The 17,202-nt window shown below is 38.4% G+C and overlaps 1 protein-coding gene across 3 annotated transcripts in view; it reads right to left on the bottom strand.

Annotated features, from left to right (window-relative positions):
• The window catches only part of cntnap2a (contactin associated protein 2a), a 350,220-nt gene that overhangs the window by 145,232 nt on the left and 187,786 nt on the right, over window positions 1–17,202 (bottom strand). For 2 of the 3 annotated variants that reach the window (XM_075452129.1, XM_075452131.1), the window contains exons 5-9: window positions 14,154–14,206; window positions 13,734–13,884; window positions 12,870–13,054; window positions 9,578–9,721; window positions 4,463–4,727 (exon numbers count right to left, since the gene is read on the bottom strand). In XM_075452129.1, coding sequence (XP_075308244.1) covers window positions 4,463–4,727; window positions 9,578–9,721; window positions 12,870–13,054; window positions 13,734–13,884; window positions 14,154–14,206 — 798 coding nt within the window. The remainder of the gene's footprint in view (window positions 1–4,462; window positions 4,728–9,577; window positions 9,722–12,869; window positions 13,055–13,733; window positions 13,885–14,153; window positions 14,207–17,202) is intronic. The other variant, XM_075452130.1, reaches the window with a different exon arrangement.

Here is a 17,202-nt window from a genome sequence, read left to right as displayed (position 1 = left end):
GTCTGATTCAAGGACTCACACAGAAAAACTGTAAAAGAAAACCTCATTGCACAGAGATCAATGTGCAGACATTTGGACAGACCAACATCACGACACAGCAAGCAGTATCACAAAGTCAGCCAGCATGGACCACACAGCCAACTCCCAGATTTAAAATAACCAGGACCAGATTTTGAAATGTGCATGCATTATTATTTATCCATCTCCACATACTAAAACTATCAATTTCAGTTGTATTTGCCATTGAGACCAATTACAGTCAGCAGACAGATATACCAGAATGATCAATCCTTGAAACCTATAAAAAAATTGTACAAACTAAACAATTGAAAACATCAAAAATAAGACTAAAATGAAGCAAGAAATAATTCAAATGATAGCATGAACATTTCAATGTGCAAGGTATAAAAGAGGGAAACGTATGGAATAATGTAGGGTCAAATAAAGGTCATTCTTTTTGCAATGATTTAGACCAGAGGTCTTCAACAGGGGGTCCGCGACCCCCAGGGGCGTCCGCGGAGGTACTGCAGGGGGGGTCGCGAACTCTTTGGTTGATTAGACGATTTTTAATTTTTTTTTTTTCAAACAGTTTTTTCTCACAAATTGTGTGCAAATGTGTGCCATCCACAGATTGTTTGAGGATTCATTGTCTCATCTACATGCATGTTTAAAGTTAAAATCTGTGGATTATTTGAATAGCTCAGTGTTGTATGCAAGATGTTTGTTTATAAATGCAGTGGCACGGCCACCCTGTACCTTGCACATGTTTAAAATAAAAACATGAATATATTAACCTGTGTATTATTTGAATGGCTTAGTATTGAATGTACAATAACAGAGTAGCTATGTTTATACACGGCACTTGGCCCCGTTAAATATAAAACACAATTGTATGCCATATAAACAGTAGGGGGGTCCCTGCTCCAACTCTCCATCAGTTTGGGGGTCCCTGGCCTGAAAAATGTTGAAGACCCCTGATTTAGACAATGAAGGAAATTAATTTGTAGTTGCACAAAAGCTTGTGATGTTTGCACATCATTTCTGCAGTTTGCAGAAATAAAAAAGATGAGAATACTCTGTTGTGTGTACGGTTGTGTGCAAATGCAAGTTTGTTGTTAAAGATTTTTAATGACTACATTGTTAAATCCAACAATGTATTTAGCAAGGGCACAGAGGTACAGAACATGCTGATCACACAAATCTGAGATAGAAACAAAAAAAAATGACCAAATCATCGCACCAAACAGGGGAAGAAATATGTCCCATTGTTTTTCCTTGTCCCATCTCCCAAGAGAGCATGTTAGCATTATCATGCGGTGGAATAATTTTTCGTAAGACTGCACAGTGGGGATATAATTTCTGTAACATTTTCATCCTGCTCCCCCCCTGTTTTCAGTTCATCTTCCATCCCTCTTCTATTTCCATCCTTTTTCTCTCCTCTCCTCTCCTCTGAGGTATTGATCCGATATATACACTAAAAATGAATTTTGTCTCTTTTAAATTTATGGGACCCTCTAGCATTCATGAATTTATTCACCCCATCTCCTCCACTCCTAAATATTGAGGCCTCTGAGGTGATTGAAAAGGCTTTGCACATTCTCGCAGATGGCAGTATGCCAACACACTAGGCCTGTGAATATTTCATATAAAGCCTTGCCTATGCACACAGACTTAGAGACAAACACACACTTAAGGGGAATGAAACAATATAACATTGTAATTGGGGGTGGCTGTAGTGTGCTTTGCCCCTCCAATCTGCGCCCCAGGCATTTCCATTATTTTAATGCCATACGCTTTCGGTTCGGACTGTGCAAGAAACCTCATGTGTGACTGATAGTAATTCTGCATCTCAAAGGAACTGGTGGTATTACTTCAAGCTGAGTGGGTGGGTGTGAACACATATGTGCGCATTACAAAAACAAAAAAACAAAATAACATGCACGTATGCACAATTCTACGGAGGCAGAATAAAACCACCTGGGCTGCCCAGGACTCCTGTTTGGGAATGTGGCTCACCTCTGACAGAGAGAAATTTTGTGGGATGACACTTTAACCTAGTAGTATTAAATGGGCTGATATACTATCAAAACAGTAGAGAAAATAATAAATTAAATCCAAAGAAAGAAAAAGAAAAAAAACTAACAACATGAAAATGTTGGACTTCATACAGCAAACTACAGCACACAGCACAGGAGTGGTGGAAACAAGCAAGTTTTATTTTCTTGAAACACAAATAATAAATTTGCCTCATGTTAATTTTCAGCTGCATCTATTACCACATTGTAGCTTGCCCATGTGTTTTTAATATAAAGAAAAACTATTTGGCGTTTTCATCATTTCTTGATGATATTGTAGCACGTTTAGGATTAATTACTGCCATTAAATATTTTTTTCATTGACTAACAAGCAGGAGGACAATACAATTTCCTTACATTTATTACACAATAGCCTTTTTGTCTCTGCAAAAGTATCAAGATAGTGAACATTGTTTCCATGGAAACAATACTGGTGCCCAATAATTTGATAATTAATCTAGACAGTGATCAGAGGAAAACATCTTCAGCCCACTCAAAAACTGGCACCCACAAGCTTAAAGTATCAGGTACAAAATGTAGTGAAAAAAAATAGAGGTTTGATTTGTAGTTAGACAAATCAAAACTTTCTTTGGTCCTGGTGTAAGGATATTAAGGCCGTTCTCTCAGAGAGTTGTTATATACATATATTCTATTTTAAACAAATGAGCGAAGAAAAGAAGAAAAGAGAGGGAAGAGTTCATTTGTAAGTTAAGTAAAACAGTGAGACAAAAATATTCACCCGCACTATTGAGATTATACCCACAGCTTCACAGGTCATAAATAGTGTTGTGGCAAGTTGCTGCTATAATAAAGATGTATACAAAACCATTCATTTTTGACTATTTGCATATATGTGGGGGATTTACTTTCCCAGTGTGTCAGCAGGTTATTACGGCTTTTAATCACGGAAAAAAAAACAAAAAACATGCTTTAATCATCTAAAACCCATTGTTGTCTTTTCCAGTCTTAACGACTACTCAGAGGACACGTTGAGCAGGGTTCGTTCGAAAAGATGGCTAACAGATTTATTAATTGATTGTAGATATTTATGCAGGCTAAAAATGGTTTGAGTGGCTTCAAACCTCAAAGATTGTCAATGGCCATTTGAACACGTTGGCTAAGCTTTAACATTTGGCCCAAATTTAAACCTAACATGAAGTTCTTGTGCATGTGCATTACAGCAATAAATTAAACTCGTTTGAAAAGAATAAATTGATACAAACTAATATCATCTGTCTTTCAGCTCACATGTGAACACACTATTTGTGTTTGAGATTTATAAAAAAAGATTTTAACCATATTTTCATTCTAAAAGTTCTAAGATGACTCAGAATCTTTGCAGAAACAAGCCAGTGAACCATGAGCTGGTAGTAGGTGCAATCATGCATGAAAATGAACAGAAATGATCCCTTCGGTCCACAATTAAACTTCCCTCTTTCAACATACAAATCCCTGCAACTATCAACATAGAACCTGCATGTCAGGACACAAAAACAACCTCTACGATGCATCTCTTAGTAAATCCACACTTTTGCCATCCTGTACAAAACAGCAAATCAAACATCATCTGAAGGGGAAAAAGAGGACACAAACCTTCGGCTCAATTGTCATACTAACAACCACTTTCCTTTACAGCAGGATGGAATATGCACTTCATTACAACTATACTAATTTATCACTGTGTCATTGAAGCCAGATATCACTGTGGCAGTCTTCCTACAAATAACAGCATCAACTGAATGGGTGTGTGTTTGCATGTGTAATTTTTGTGTGCATGTATTCTAACACTGATGTAATCGTGGGCTGAGGCCCAATTAGCCGAGAGGGTAACTCTTTACCCCTGGGCATAATAGCCTATTAAAGTAGCAGTGGACAGAATAAACGAGTGTGTCTTAGAAAAGCGAAAGATAGGGGGAAGAAGGAAGGGGAGGGAAGAAACAAGACTCTGAGAGGATGAGTGAGAGGAAAAGAGGTGCGAGAGTAAAAGAATAAAAAAAAAGGCACCGCTGTACTGAGTTTTGTTGAAAAATGAAGCATTTTCAAACTTATCTGCTTGTTTCTGGTAAAACGTTAAACTAAGTACCAATCAAATCTGACTTCTTTACTTTTATAATTATCAGTAATGTCGATTTAAAGTAGAAAACTATTATCTCAGTGTAGCAGCAGAAAACCAATATCCATATGTTTTATTTGCTAGAAACCACTTTCTGTCCCTGAATCATTTCTTAGTGTTGTTGGACTAGATACATCAGGAAAGTTGTTGAGACAGAGACACACATCTGAATAAATTAGATTAAGCCCAGGCCAAGAGAAACTGAGAATGCCAATAGTTGTATTGATGTGGCAAGTTTGATCATGAAGTTTGATGGCTGAGTGCACCAACTCACCTGATGACAGGTCTACCCGGTAGTTCCTGGCTGCCTTTGACACATTGACATGAACTATAATTTTGCCATCCTCAAGGGAGATCTCCAGTGTGCCGTCATCAAGATTACTGAAAAGAAGAAGGCCGTCAGGGTTCCACGACCGAAACTGGAAGCCCACAGACGCTGTGTTATGATTGGCTCGACCTGGCAGCTGCAGGAAGCTGGTGCCATTGAAAAAGACCGGGAAGGTGTGGATCTCCACACAGGTGAAAGACAGGTTACGCTGCTAGGACACAGATGTAAAAAAAAAAAAGAGATGGACCAACAAAGAGAAACAACAGAAATTCAATTAGTCTTGAGCTAAATAATCTTTTATGTGGCTGTATGTGATGTTATTTTTATGCTTTTCATACTTTGAATCTAGCCTCTGCAAGATCACCATCAGTCGTCTCTTACAGATTTTGGATTCAAAGACTCATCATGCTTGTACTCATCATAGAATAATCTTTCTTTAGACTAACATTGTCTCTTAAATGAAGGCTAAACACAATCTTGGGTGAATTTTGTCTGCTGGACAAAAATAATTACTTTATTTAGGTACTACTAACTACTGAGCTTCCCCAGCCTTGTGCTCCAGATCAAACAATTTGCAAACACACGGTATTAAGCAGCCTTATGAGCTATAAACGACTGCTGATTGTGTTTATGTGTTTGACTTTCTAAAATCTGTGAGTGGATCTGTTTTGATTAGAAATAAATTGCCGTTTGAGTCAAAGAAAATTAGATGTGTGGATTTAATGAACTTGTTTAGTGCCTCCATTTGTTCAGTCAGTTAACCAGAGATTGAAGAAGTTACACTCGCTGTCTGCTGTTGAGAAGGAACAGGGGAAAGATAAAAAAATCTTTTTCAAGTTTCAAGTTTATCTCACTTAAGATAAACTGATATCCGAGAGGCCTTAAGTTAAAGAGGAAACATTGGGCCTCATGCAACAACCGTTCGTACGCACAGATTTGTTCTTAAGTCGTGCGTACAAGTGATTTAAGAAAATTTGCGCATTCACCAATCTTTTCGTATTTTATGTTTTCTTTCGGATACGAACAGAATTTATGAGTGATCCAGAGCTGTCGTAGGAGTTTCGTAAAATAGTCCACTGTTGTTCCAATCAAGTTTGCTTGACTAATGGATTGTATATTTAATTACTTTGAAGCAAACATAAATAAATATATCCATTATACCCCATAATGATACTGACATCATTCTGTTTAACTTAAATTATGCACTAATTGAAGGTTAATTTGAATCTGTATATAACAAGGTCAATGGGAAATGTAACCAGTGGCTGACTTGCTACTTTTGGATGCCTTAGCGCGTCAGGCTCAGAGCGTGTAGATATCCTTACGGAGACAGACGAATGGCTGACATCGCGATTAAGACTGGCAAGGACTGTGCTGCTGCAAATATGCAGCTTGCTAGAGGCACAACTCCAGAGAAAAACACGCCGATCAAACCCAATTCCACCACACGTCCAGGTCCTCACCACCCTTGGATTTTTGGCCACTGGAACCTTTCAGAGGGAGATTGGAGACAGATCGGGTGTGTCCCAGTCCTCTGTGAGTCGTGCGCTCCCCTTGGTCATCAAAGCTCTCATCAGTTTATCTCCCATGGTACAACAAATTCCCATACACCCCTGTCCAACAAGTACTAATTAAGAGGAACTTTCATCCCGTGGCTGGACTACCAATCATAATTGGAGCACGAGACACATATATGCATCAAAGCACCCGTGCTGTTGTGGAGCGCACTGAGCTGAAGGCCAGGTGGGGGTGTCTCGATACAGCGGGGGGCAAACTGCTCCATAGCCCAGAGAAGGCATGCCAGATTTGCACAATATTGCCATGAACGAGGGTCTCCCACTACCTGAACCAGCCCAGGCAGACCAGAAGGTGTGGTGCCAGATAACCCCCCTCATGGACCCCCCATCAAAGTGCCATCATGATGAGGCAACAACTGACTGCACGGCTTTAGTTGCAGTCATCGAGCGCCTGCCCATGGCGAGACGTTTTTTTTTAAGCTATTTTCATATTAAACCATTTCTTTTTTTTTTTTTTTCGGTGACATTACGAACCACAGGTGACATTGAATTAACAGCACCCCTAATTGCTTCCCATTTCTTGGCTTTAGCAGGTCCCGTAATTTAACTGCTACTACTGCTAAAAATGACAGATTTTCCTTTTTGATCTCTGAAAGCAGAACTTAAATCTCAGAACCTGTAAAGTTGATCTTTTTGCGCCTTGATGCCATTCTCATGACTTAACATTCAACACTTCCTGGCACAGGAGCGAGGAAGCACTGCCTTATATGGTATCATTTTGGGCGTGGAATATGCAAATTTACTATCCTCGGGCACGTGCCCCTTAAATACGCACGGGTGTGATTCATCATTTACGCAGGTCGTTTACACACTTTTTCCAAAGTTAAGAGCGTTTGTTGAATCTGACGTGGCGTGTTCGTACAAGACCTTCTTACGAAAAAAGTAAGAGAAATTTAGAATAAAAATACGAAAATTTTCTTGCATGAGGCCCATTGTTTTTCACAATCTTATCAGGAATTCTATATCATTGTGATTTTCTGTTTGTACATTTGAAAAAAGAAAAAAAAAAAAAGGGAAAACGAGTATTATGTAATCATTTGGACACCAAAAGAGCTCTGAGCTCTCAGGTAAGTTTTAATAAGGTCTCTTAACTTAATGAGCCAGATGATGTAAAAAAAAAAAAAAAGAAGCAAAGCTTAATAAATACTAGCTACTCTTACTTTACTCACATACTCCCATTAACAGCTGCCTAGCCCTCTTACACTGCTCAGAAAGCAGAATAAGGATAATAGTGAAGATAACAAAATATTCTTAAGTAGCTATTTTCTTCAGTATCTAATGTAATCAGGAAATGGCAGTTAACAAAAACGGTTGCAATAAAGTCGAGTTCTTGTGAACAAAGAAAACTATTAGAGGGGATTGCTTGTGTGATTGCTGGAAAGACCAATCAAATCCCCAGTTTGACTGGAGGAAAAAAGACCGTTAGGAAGATTTAGGAGATTGTGGAGTGGTGGTGAACTGTTCTATTGTGCCAAGAAACTTGCAGAAATAAAATCCTCATTTTATATCTTTCCTTCGTCCTTGCAGCAAAATCCAGCATTTGCAATTCAACATCTAAGTAAGGATGATAAATGATGGAAACAGGTCCTGACAATAGATAAATTAAAAAAACAACTTTTTGACCACCGTGTTTGGAGCATGGGCATAAAGGTTAGAATTTCACAACTTTTACCATTTAGACCGGGGGTGGACTTATAATGCTTTGGGCTCATGTTGTAGCTAGCAACCCAGAGAACATTTTACTGGCAGAGAGCACAATGCTTTTGACTTAATACTGGGATATTTCCTAATTAACCCATCACACTGTGCAAACAACAGAAGAAGAAGAAACAAGGATTCACAACAAGATAATGATCCCAAACCTCCAAAGAAGATCCGATGCATTTGTAGCTGGCAGGAAGCATTTCCCTGTCTGTGACATGCTTTGATCAAAATACAACTGAAAAACACTGAAACATTTCCTTCTCAAAATATGAAGCTCTCTTCATGAATAGCTTTGACAGATTTTTGTTTTCACTTTTAGTTCAGGGTGAAACTTATTTTAGGGAGTGAGCAGCTTGACTCCCCTTGAACTCCTATCCTGGGTGTCCTGTAGTTGAGACATGTCCTATAGCTTCGAGCTGCTATGCAAATGTAATCTGGACACAAGCTGCACTCGCTAACTCTTGAAGTACGTTACAACCATTTCAGAGAGCATACAGTTCTTTGCCTGAGAGCTAATAGGAGCACAAACAGAAAACCCGACTCACACTTCCACACCAAACTGATAAAAAATATTCGCCGAGCAGTTCTATTCTCAAATACTTACATTTTGTCTCATCTGCATTGCAGGCAAGAACAGCTGGTATTGATCATGCTCTTTAAGGTACAAGACTGATAAAACAACAAATCACAGGTAGGAAAGCTTAAATGCCCAAGGGGTTGGCAGTGAAGATTATTACGCCACTCATAAAACCATCTCATAATTCTCTGTGTATGCGTGGGTTCTCTTCAGGTACTCCGGCTTCCTCCCACCTCCAAAAACATGCTTGTTAGGTTAATTGGTGTCTCTAAATGGTCACTAAGAGTGAGTGTGAGCATGTATGGTTGTTTTTCTCTGTATGGCCCTATCATTGACTGGTGACCCTGCCTCCTTTCAACTTCTAAATAGGGACAAGAATAAAAAACAAAACAATTAAAGAATGCAAATTAGAAATTGGAATTTCCTACAATGGAAATTAAACATTAAACAAAGTAACAAGGGGTTATTTCTTTCTTAAGACAACTGTGTAACTTCTGTGTACTTAGCTGTTAACAGCAAAGCAAAGGAGCTAGACCAAGAGTTCACTCTATAAGAATAGCAAATGTAGCACGACTTAAAGTTGATTTTGAGGGGTGATAAAGATTAAGATGCAAGATAGCTATCTGTGAGAGATATTTTCAGATCTAGGGTCTCCAAATAAAGTACCCAGGTTGTGTTTTTGAGCTGTTTAAGTTTTCTACCAAAGAAATAAAAACTTTTTTCCCCTGAATATGTTCCCTTTGAAATGTTGAAAAATGTGTCATTTCTAACTCATGGTGATATGGTCGGCAATGATAAGACAACCTAACAACTTCTTTTTTTTTTTTCGAACCAGGATTGGCCTTCCTTTTGCCTATGACTGTATCAGGGAGAATGTGTCAGGGAATGTTTTTATCTAATTACGGGGATAGCAAAACACTTTAAATTGAAATTGAAATTGAATTCACCATTCTTCCAGTGTGTGGTCCATTTGATGACAAAAAAGACAGACACATAATATGTCAATATGAGTCACTTTAGTGAAATCCTGTCTTTGTTGGTTACGGTCATGATAACAGTGAGAACGAAGACAGCAGTTTAAACACATGGAAGGGTCACTGACAGCTCATAATTAACCAGTCGCTGAAGTGCCTGGTTAATTATGAATCTCCGCAAATAATTTGTTTATGTGTGTGCATGAGTGTGAATGCAAATCCCCCTTACAAAGCTGGAAGTATCTAGCTTCTTTCGTCGGGCCAGGTCTGTAATGTTGTCTCCATTGTAGTTGATGCTCTCCATGCAGCCTTTGAAGTTTTTCCTCCCGCCTCCCCCTGGCTTTCCACTGTATGGCATCCCTCCAAAACTCAACTACAGAGAGACAGAAGACAAAGAGGTAAAAAGAGATGAAGAGTAAAAACAGAAACAAACTAACAACAAAAAAAACATGAAGGTGTATTTTACATTCAATTAGCCATTCTGGTTACTTCTATAAATTATGCTAATACAGTCATTTGTGTGAGGGTCTTAGTTGCAGAGTAAAATAATGAATACTACATTAAGGTGCCAAGTTTGGGGTGTAAGTGGAGTAGGCTGACTTCAACATTGAAATTACTGCTTGTAAAATGTGTTCCTCTAAAACACATAATTCCCTAATTGGAAGGTTTCAAATATAATTGGTTTGACTATTAGCTGCTAATACCTTCTTTGGCTGCCAATTGTTAATATCATGAACAGGAGAGTTTAAATGGTTCAGGTTTGACTCAAAGTTAAAGTTGACATTTGGATCTTCAGTTTAAGTTTTCTTTAACCAGCTAGAGGAAAATAGCAAATGTCCTGGTGGACCCATCAGAACAAGAGGAAACCTGAAAATCATTTGCATTTTAAAGAAATACCCCTAATGACGACACAGCAAGTGATGTTTACCTAAATGTTTATTTATTTATTTATTTTTTTTACTTGTGTCATAAAAGTTAGATCTCAATAAAGCTTTTTTTCCCCTCCACTACAGATGTAAAGCTAATACTAATTAAAGTCTAGACTTGGCACTTCAATTTAAAGACTACAACATGACAGCAAAATGAGAAGCATTATCTAAAAACAGTCTAAAACTTCCCATTATGCTGGCATCATATTGTGCTGTTGACAAATGTCATATACCAGATACTATATGTGAATACACGCAGGTGAACGATCTATGTCTTATCTATAAATCCCTGAAATCAAATGTACATTATTTGAAATGTGTTACAAAAGCAATAATGATAGATCCGACACCACATTTTCAACCAGATCCTTGAGAATAAATCTTCATTGATACATACACTTTACATGCAGACCGACATTAAAGTTTGTGTAATGTGACGAAGGAAGCGGGGAGGGAAGAAGAAGGAAGAAGGCAATAGCTTGTTGGAAACAGATGTGATGATTAGAGCACTGATGTGAGGACACGGAGAGTAATAATAATAATAATAATAATAATAATGGATTTATTTATAATGCACTTTACATTCTTCCGAACCTCAGAGTGCTACAGAATATGAAAAACAAAAAAAACAAAAAAGCAAGAAAACAAATATCAACTAAGGATATTAATAAACATGCATCTGGTGGCAGTGCCTGAAGGACAAAGAACTGAGGAAAATGTAAACCGTGCCTCATAATTCTCTACATTTGTACATGTGTTCTGTTTTTTTTTCTCTTTCAGACACAGCTCTCAGCCCTGAAGCAAGCAAAGATGATGGAGAGCAGTGTGCAACTGCCAGCTGATTTGTCTATCTGTATTTATGTGTGCAAGTTTTTGTTGTGTATGTCTTTGGTGATGGTCCAGTAGTCTTGGTAATTACTGCCAAGGGTAGACTCAGATGCACCCTGATATTTATTCTACGGGCTTAAATGGAAGCTGCAAACGTACAGACGTACAGACGTGCACACAAACACACACACACATAAGATGGAGTGTGTAGAGTAAGTGGAGCTCAGAGGTACACTTTGACTAAAAGCTGGTCATAATTTTGCAATCTGTGAAGGGGCTTAATCTGCCAACACCACTGCAAGGATGGAATCAGAATGCACCAGAGACACATCTCTGTCAGTCTCACTCCTGACCCCCACCACACATACACACACACACACACACACACACACACACACACACACACACACACACACACACACACACACACACCGTCTACTGGAACAGTTTATGCAGTGAATTGATTTCTCTGAAGATCCCTTAATTCAACAGCTTCAGTTTTAATTGGACTGTGCTTTGTCCTGCCCCATTTCTCAGAATCCTACTTAACAGTACAGTAGATCAGACACATCAGCAATACCCTGTAAAGTGCACACAGTTATGCACAGGCATATCAATACAAACACACACATGCATTTTGCCACATACAGTCTCACTGTACACATGCATGCAGACGCTCATATCGACATGCATTCCAAAATAAATTTCCTGTTTTCAGAATTATTAGTTGAAGTCTTTGCATTCCATTACCGGCTTCCATTAATTATATGAGTTTTATGGATTAGCACCGCAGCACAGTGAGAAACCAATATCTAATTTCCTGTGTGGTATCAGTGTACCGTACTGATCACCAGTGATGAGAAGTTTAAATGGAGTTGCAAATCAGTAAAGTGCATGAGCACAAGGAATGAAGTTGAAACAGGGATATAGAAGATGATACAGAAGCTTAAAAAAGAGCTTCACAAACTCATCCCTTGACTTAGGTATGGCGCAACTTTTTTTAGACTCCCAGCTGTTTTTGAGGGTTCAGATTGTATCTGAACACATTCAGTTCTCATTGAGTTTTTCAAGAAGCCTGTAGCTCACCTCCACGCTTAAGTTAAAACCCATACAATTACAAAACAATGTGCAAAGTGAAGCTAAGGCTGCAAACTAGTTTCTCAAGTTGTCTGTGTGCTCCAGCCCTGTTTTGCTCTGTGTTCCTTTAACAATGTGACTATTTGTTCAATGAGCAGGGTACCCGTGCACTGGAGGATTGGAAGTGAAAAACAAACTATTATCATGTTCTTATTTTATGCAGTCGCCAGTTGAGCATTACAGGCAGATCTTCAATGATCAATGATCTTCAATGATGTCATCATAAGACTTCACATGCAAAACTGAGATGGCAGAATAAATCAATTGACATTTCAGAAATTCACTGCTTCCATAGTCTACCACTTATTTTTTGTAACTGTACTTACCCATAACTGCGCATCAAGATTACTACTGTTAAAACATTCGGCCACTCAAAAGGCTTTTCGATGAAAATGTCAAGGGGATTTTTTTTTGTCTATACAGACACAGAGTTACAGTATAAAAAATAATTTAAGTACATAGCAAACATTATTTACACAGTTGTATGAATACCACCTACTCATCATCTACATTTACATACCATATGTAATTAGGTTTATAGGTTGGATTCATTCCTTCATCAACTGCTGGGATAACTTTTAATTACTTGCTTTAGTTCTGTGTTGCTCATAATAGTTTACTCCTCACCTCATAGTCCAAATCGAGATGGTCAAACTCTCCATTGGTCCTGAAGTGCTGAGTGTGTCTATCTAATGTGAAGTTGACGTTACGACGGTATCTTTCAATCTCCACTGAGTGCCAGTGATTGTCATCCAAGAGGCTGCCAGTGGTCACAGATGTATGGCCCAGTATAGAGCCATACTGGTTACTGCCTGCAATGCACATGTAAAAATGTGTTACAAATGCAACCACTTAACACTGAAAGTATGTCAAAACTTGATTTATTAGAATATGGTTAGTGAAACGTGTGAACAGCAGCTGAATACAGATCAGTGAACACATTTTTTCACGTGACTTTTATGATTTACTAATTCAATGTCATACAATGTGACCTGACTATACATTAACATTCTCCGTGGGTTTCCATAAAGTGTTTGGTAAGTTTTTCACAAATACAAAATACAGACAAGTCAACCAGCTTATTCAAATTCATAGCAGATGGTGCATTGGGCTAACATTATGTCCTCCTCACAAACATGAGAGCAAAACTATACACAGATTGCACACTGGCTCAAATAACACATCAAACTTTTCTTTGACCGACTTTCTTTTTTTACCTCAATGTTATATAGCTGCAGCAGTTGCAATCCTAAAACTAGGTTCTGTAAGCAACACAGGTGACGGACAGTAAATGATTGGGAGCTATTGTTCACAGATGTGAAAAATAAACAGCTTAACTTTTAAAAGATCAAATTAACTTAAAAGAAATGGAACAAATTTTAGTTATTGTTAAACTCGTACTGATGGTTATACACTTCTGACACTCAATCAATATCCAATGAATGACAGAGAAAACATGCATCTCCATAATGACACACATTTTCAGCTCACCTAGGTTTATCTGCAGCAGGAGCTTGGCCTTGTGAAGCTCCAGGGTGATGTAGTCTCCTTGCTGACCCTCCCCATGGAGAATCACACCCTCACTTTCTGATGTCTTAAACCTCAGCGCAATCACATCCTTAATGATCTTCATCTTCTTCACCTGCGCAAATGTAAGCAAACAACATAAACCCCCGCACCGGGTTTATGTTAACACCGCAGATGGATGGTTTTCATAAAAAAAGGGTCTATCATGATATCACTACAAAATATTTATTTTTACTTTACTATATGAATAACATTCATATTTAGATCGCATCAAATTCTCTGTTATATCTTGATTTTTGAAAAGACTGAGCTAGAATGATTATTTAGCACAGAGATTTGAAAAAACAAACAAGCAAAAAATAAATAAATAGATAAACCTTTTACCTTAAAACGATATGAGATTACACCCTGACCATCAAAGTTGATGACGTCCGCCCCTACAAGACCCACATCAGAGACATGGTTAGTGTAAATTAAATTAATAGAGATTGCAGATCTTAATTACAAAAATTGCATGCACACCCACATAGTAATGCTAGAAAGCTTAATATATGAATATGCAAAGAGCCTGTTGAAATGTAATCTTATGGCTCGTTTAATTACCAGCTTTAAAGATCCAGTGCGTAGGACGCAGTGATATCTAGCAGCAAAAAATTGCTGGTGACAACCAACTGAATACCTCCCCACTTCAAAGTGTGCAGGAAAACTGTGATTGCAGTGAAAAAATGTGAAAGGGCACATTCTAGTGCTGCGGTACTGTTTGAGGCATATGGACTACTGCAGGAACATGGCAGCGCAACATGACAAAGGGCAGAGGATAAGGACCGGTAATGTGTTTGGATATGAATAGATTGATTTCATGCAATTCTTAACTGCTCTGATAATCAGTGTTTTGCATCTGCGGTAAAAGATTTTCTGTAGGATTTTACTACCTACTTCAGAATGTGTGTAAGATTGTTGCAAAAAATACAAAATATGCCTTTTTCACCAAGAATATTTTGTCAGAAAAAATATGTGTAAATAATGAAAATATGGATGGATGAATAAGATGCCACTGCCTATACATGTTGGCTTATTCACACATCAACCTAGCTTACTAGGAGATGTGAATATACCAATTTCATTGTAAATTTTACCAACATTGGGCACTCTGGACAGGTCCCCAGTCCATCACAGGGCCACACAGAGACAGACGAGACAAAGCTCATACTCACTCCAAGGGTCAATTTAGAGTTACCAATTAACCTTAAACATGTGGTTTGGGTGGTGGAAGGCAGCCAGAGTAGCTGGAGAGAACCCACACATACACATGGAGAACATGCAAACCCCACACAGAAAGGCCCCAGCCGGGATTCGAACCAGGAACCCTCTTGCTGTGAGGCGTGCAGCCCTTACCAACAACTTGTACTTTTCAAATGCAACAACAAGTATAACTGCTTGGATATTTGCTACAGACTCTAAGTAGTGCTGTTATAACTGCAATATAAAGTGAAACAGAGTGAAAGACGTTTTCAGAAGAAAAATAAAGTGCAGTGCTAGAGACACCTCTTCAGTCTTTTATCCTCACCCAAACTACTCAAGTGGTTAGTGGAGAAAACATTTGTGTGCCGGTGTGGTGTGATAGGGTTGAGGAGGTAGAGAGGAGTGTTCAGGATATGATAGGATATCACAGCTTGCATGGATCAGATCCTCATATACACAGAAACACTCATGCACAGTCACGATGTTCCTCAATCTAAAGTGCTTCCTTGCTTTCTCATTTAAACCACAAGTATACCTGCCACAATAGACATCTCACACCAAATGGATACTTATGTCTTCCCATGTCTTTGGCTGCTTTACTTCACTTTGATGTTCTCTCCACTTTCATCTTTCTCCCTTACACCCTTGTCTAAACAATTACTTTTATTTTTATCTGTTTAGTTTCCACTCTGACTTCCATAACTTCACTTGATTACTTCTTCTGTCACATTTATGGTCCAGACAGTGGTGGTATTCCAATTGTTTTAGAAGTAACAGTAGATCTGGTTGTGCAGAGACGGTGGTGACCCCTCAGCTATGGTTCACTGAATGATGGGGAGAAAGAAAGAGGGAGGCAAATGTGATGCAGATAGAACTTAGATAAAGTGATAAGCTGATACATATAACAACATTCTTTTACATTTAGAGATGGCAAAATTTGCCATGTTTATACTAATTTAATGTTGCCAAATTTAATGCTAAATGCCTTTTGAAAGTTATGTTGGATAACTGCCTAATACAAGTAATGCCACAGAAATTTCACTTGCACCTGATTAATGTAAGCTGAAGGTGCACTTAAGTGGCCTGTAGTAGTTATGAGGTTTGAGAGTGTCCGTGGAACAAGCGTCACTGCGCAAGCAGCGAATTTAGAGTCTGAGAAGACAAAAGCAGGTCATCCACAGCATGACCTGACTGTACCAAACAAACTTGCTCGATTTTCATATGGATTTATCATATTTGCTTCTTTGATTTGTCGGTTGAGCATTAGAATCAGGTTATCTGTAATGAAAGTAGCTTTCAGTTGCACCTCAATACTCACTTTAACTTGATATTCTTTTTTTCATAATTACTTTACCCTTGAGCTTACTTACAGTGTTGTCTCTCATAAAACTGTGAATGTGCCTGGATCCAGTCCTGCTCTGAAAATAGAACCTACCCATAAACAAAATCTACATAAGTACATTTCTTAGACTTGGCAAATGATGATTGTGATACATCATCCTGACAACCGATTTTGTCTGTTGGTGTAAGTAGGTCACAGGTTGAAGTCAGCTGTGATATGTGCATGAGAGTGATCGTGTTTGGATAAGAAGTACATTTGTACTTGCACTTTATCTCGCATGTTGGTTCCACTTGGTTTTTTCTTATTTCCCACCTCGACTGTAAAACAATAGATTTTTCCAGTTTGCATTTAACGGACACAAACACAGATGTACATGAACACACACTACCTCTTATTGCACAATCCTAGATGAGTCATAACATGGCATTGCATTTAATTATCATATATTTTCAAAACCAAGAATTATAATCTACAACCAATACATTAACTGATTATGCAGGGAACATAACATCTATATTTATCTAGTTTCTTCTCCTCCCACTACTTCTCCTTTTGTGCTTTCCTCTTTTCCTGTGCTTCCTTTTCTTTGTCATAGCCCAACACAACGTAGCCCATTAGTGTATTTCTTCACTCTTTTATCTTTTGTTTGGGAAGCAGAAAAACATTTATGAGGGGCTGATTGTGAGAGAACTGAGGAGTCGGGGAGTGAAGGATGGAGAGACGAACAGACAAATGTCTGTGTTCTCATTTTCTGACTGAATGCTGGAAAAAGGAGCAGTGACAGGGTAATCATGAGAAAGCACTGCAGGCTTCAAAACGCAGCTGACAGACACCTCTGAAATATGATGC

Source organism: Odontesthes bonariensis, chromosome 20 (assembly GCF_027942865.1).
Source record: "Odontesthes bonariensis isolate fOdoBon6 chromosome 20, fOdoBon6.hap1, whole genome shotgun sequence".
Classification (NCBI taxonomy): domain Eukaryota; kingdom Metazoa; phylum Chordata; class Actinopteri; order Atheriniformes; family Atherinopsidae; genus Odontesthes; species Odontesthes bonariensis.
The sequence above is the reverse complement of the archived record's forward strand: the minus strand, read 5'-3'. Positions and strand labels throughout refer to the sequence as shown.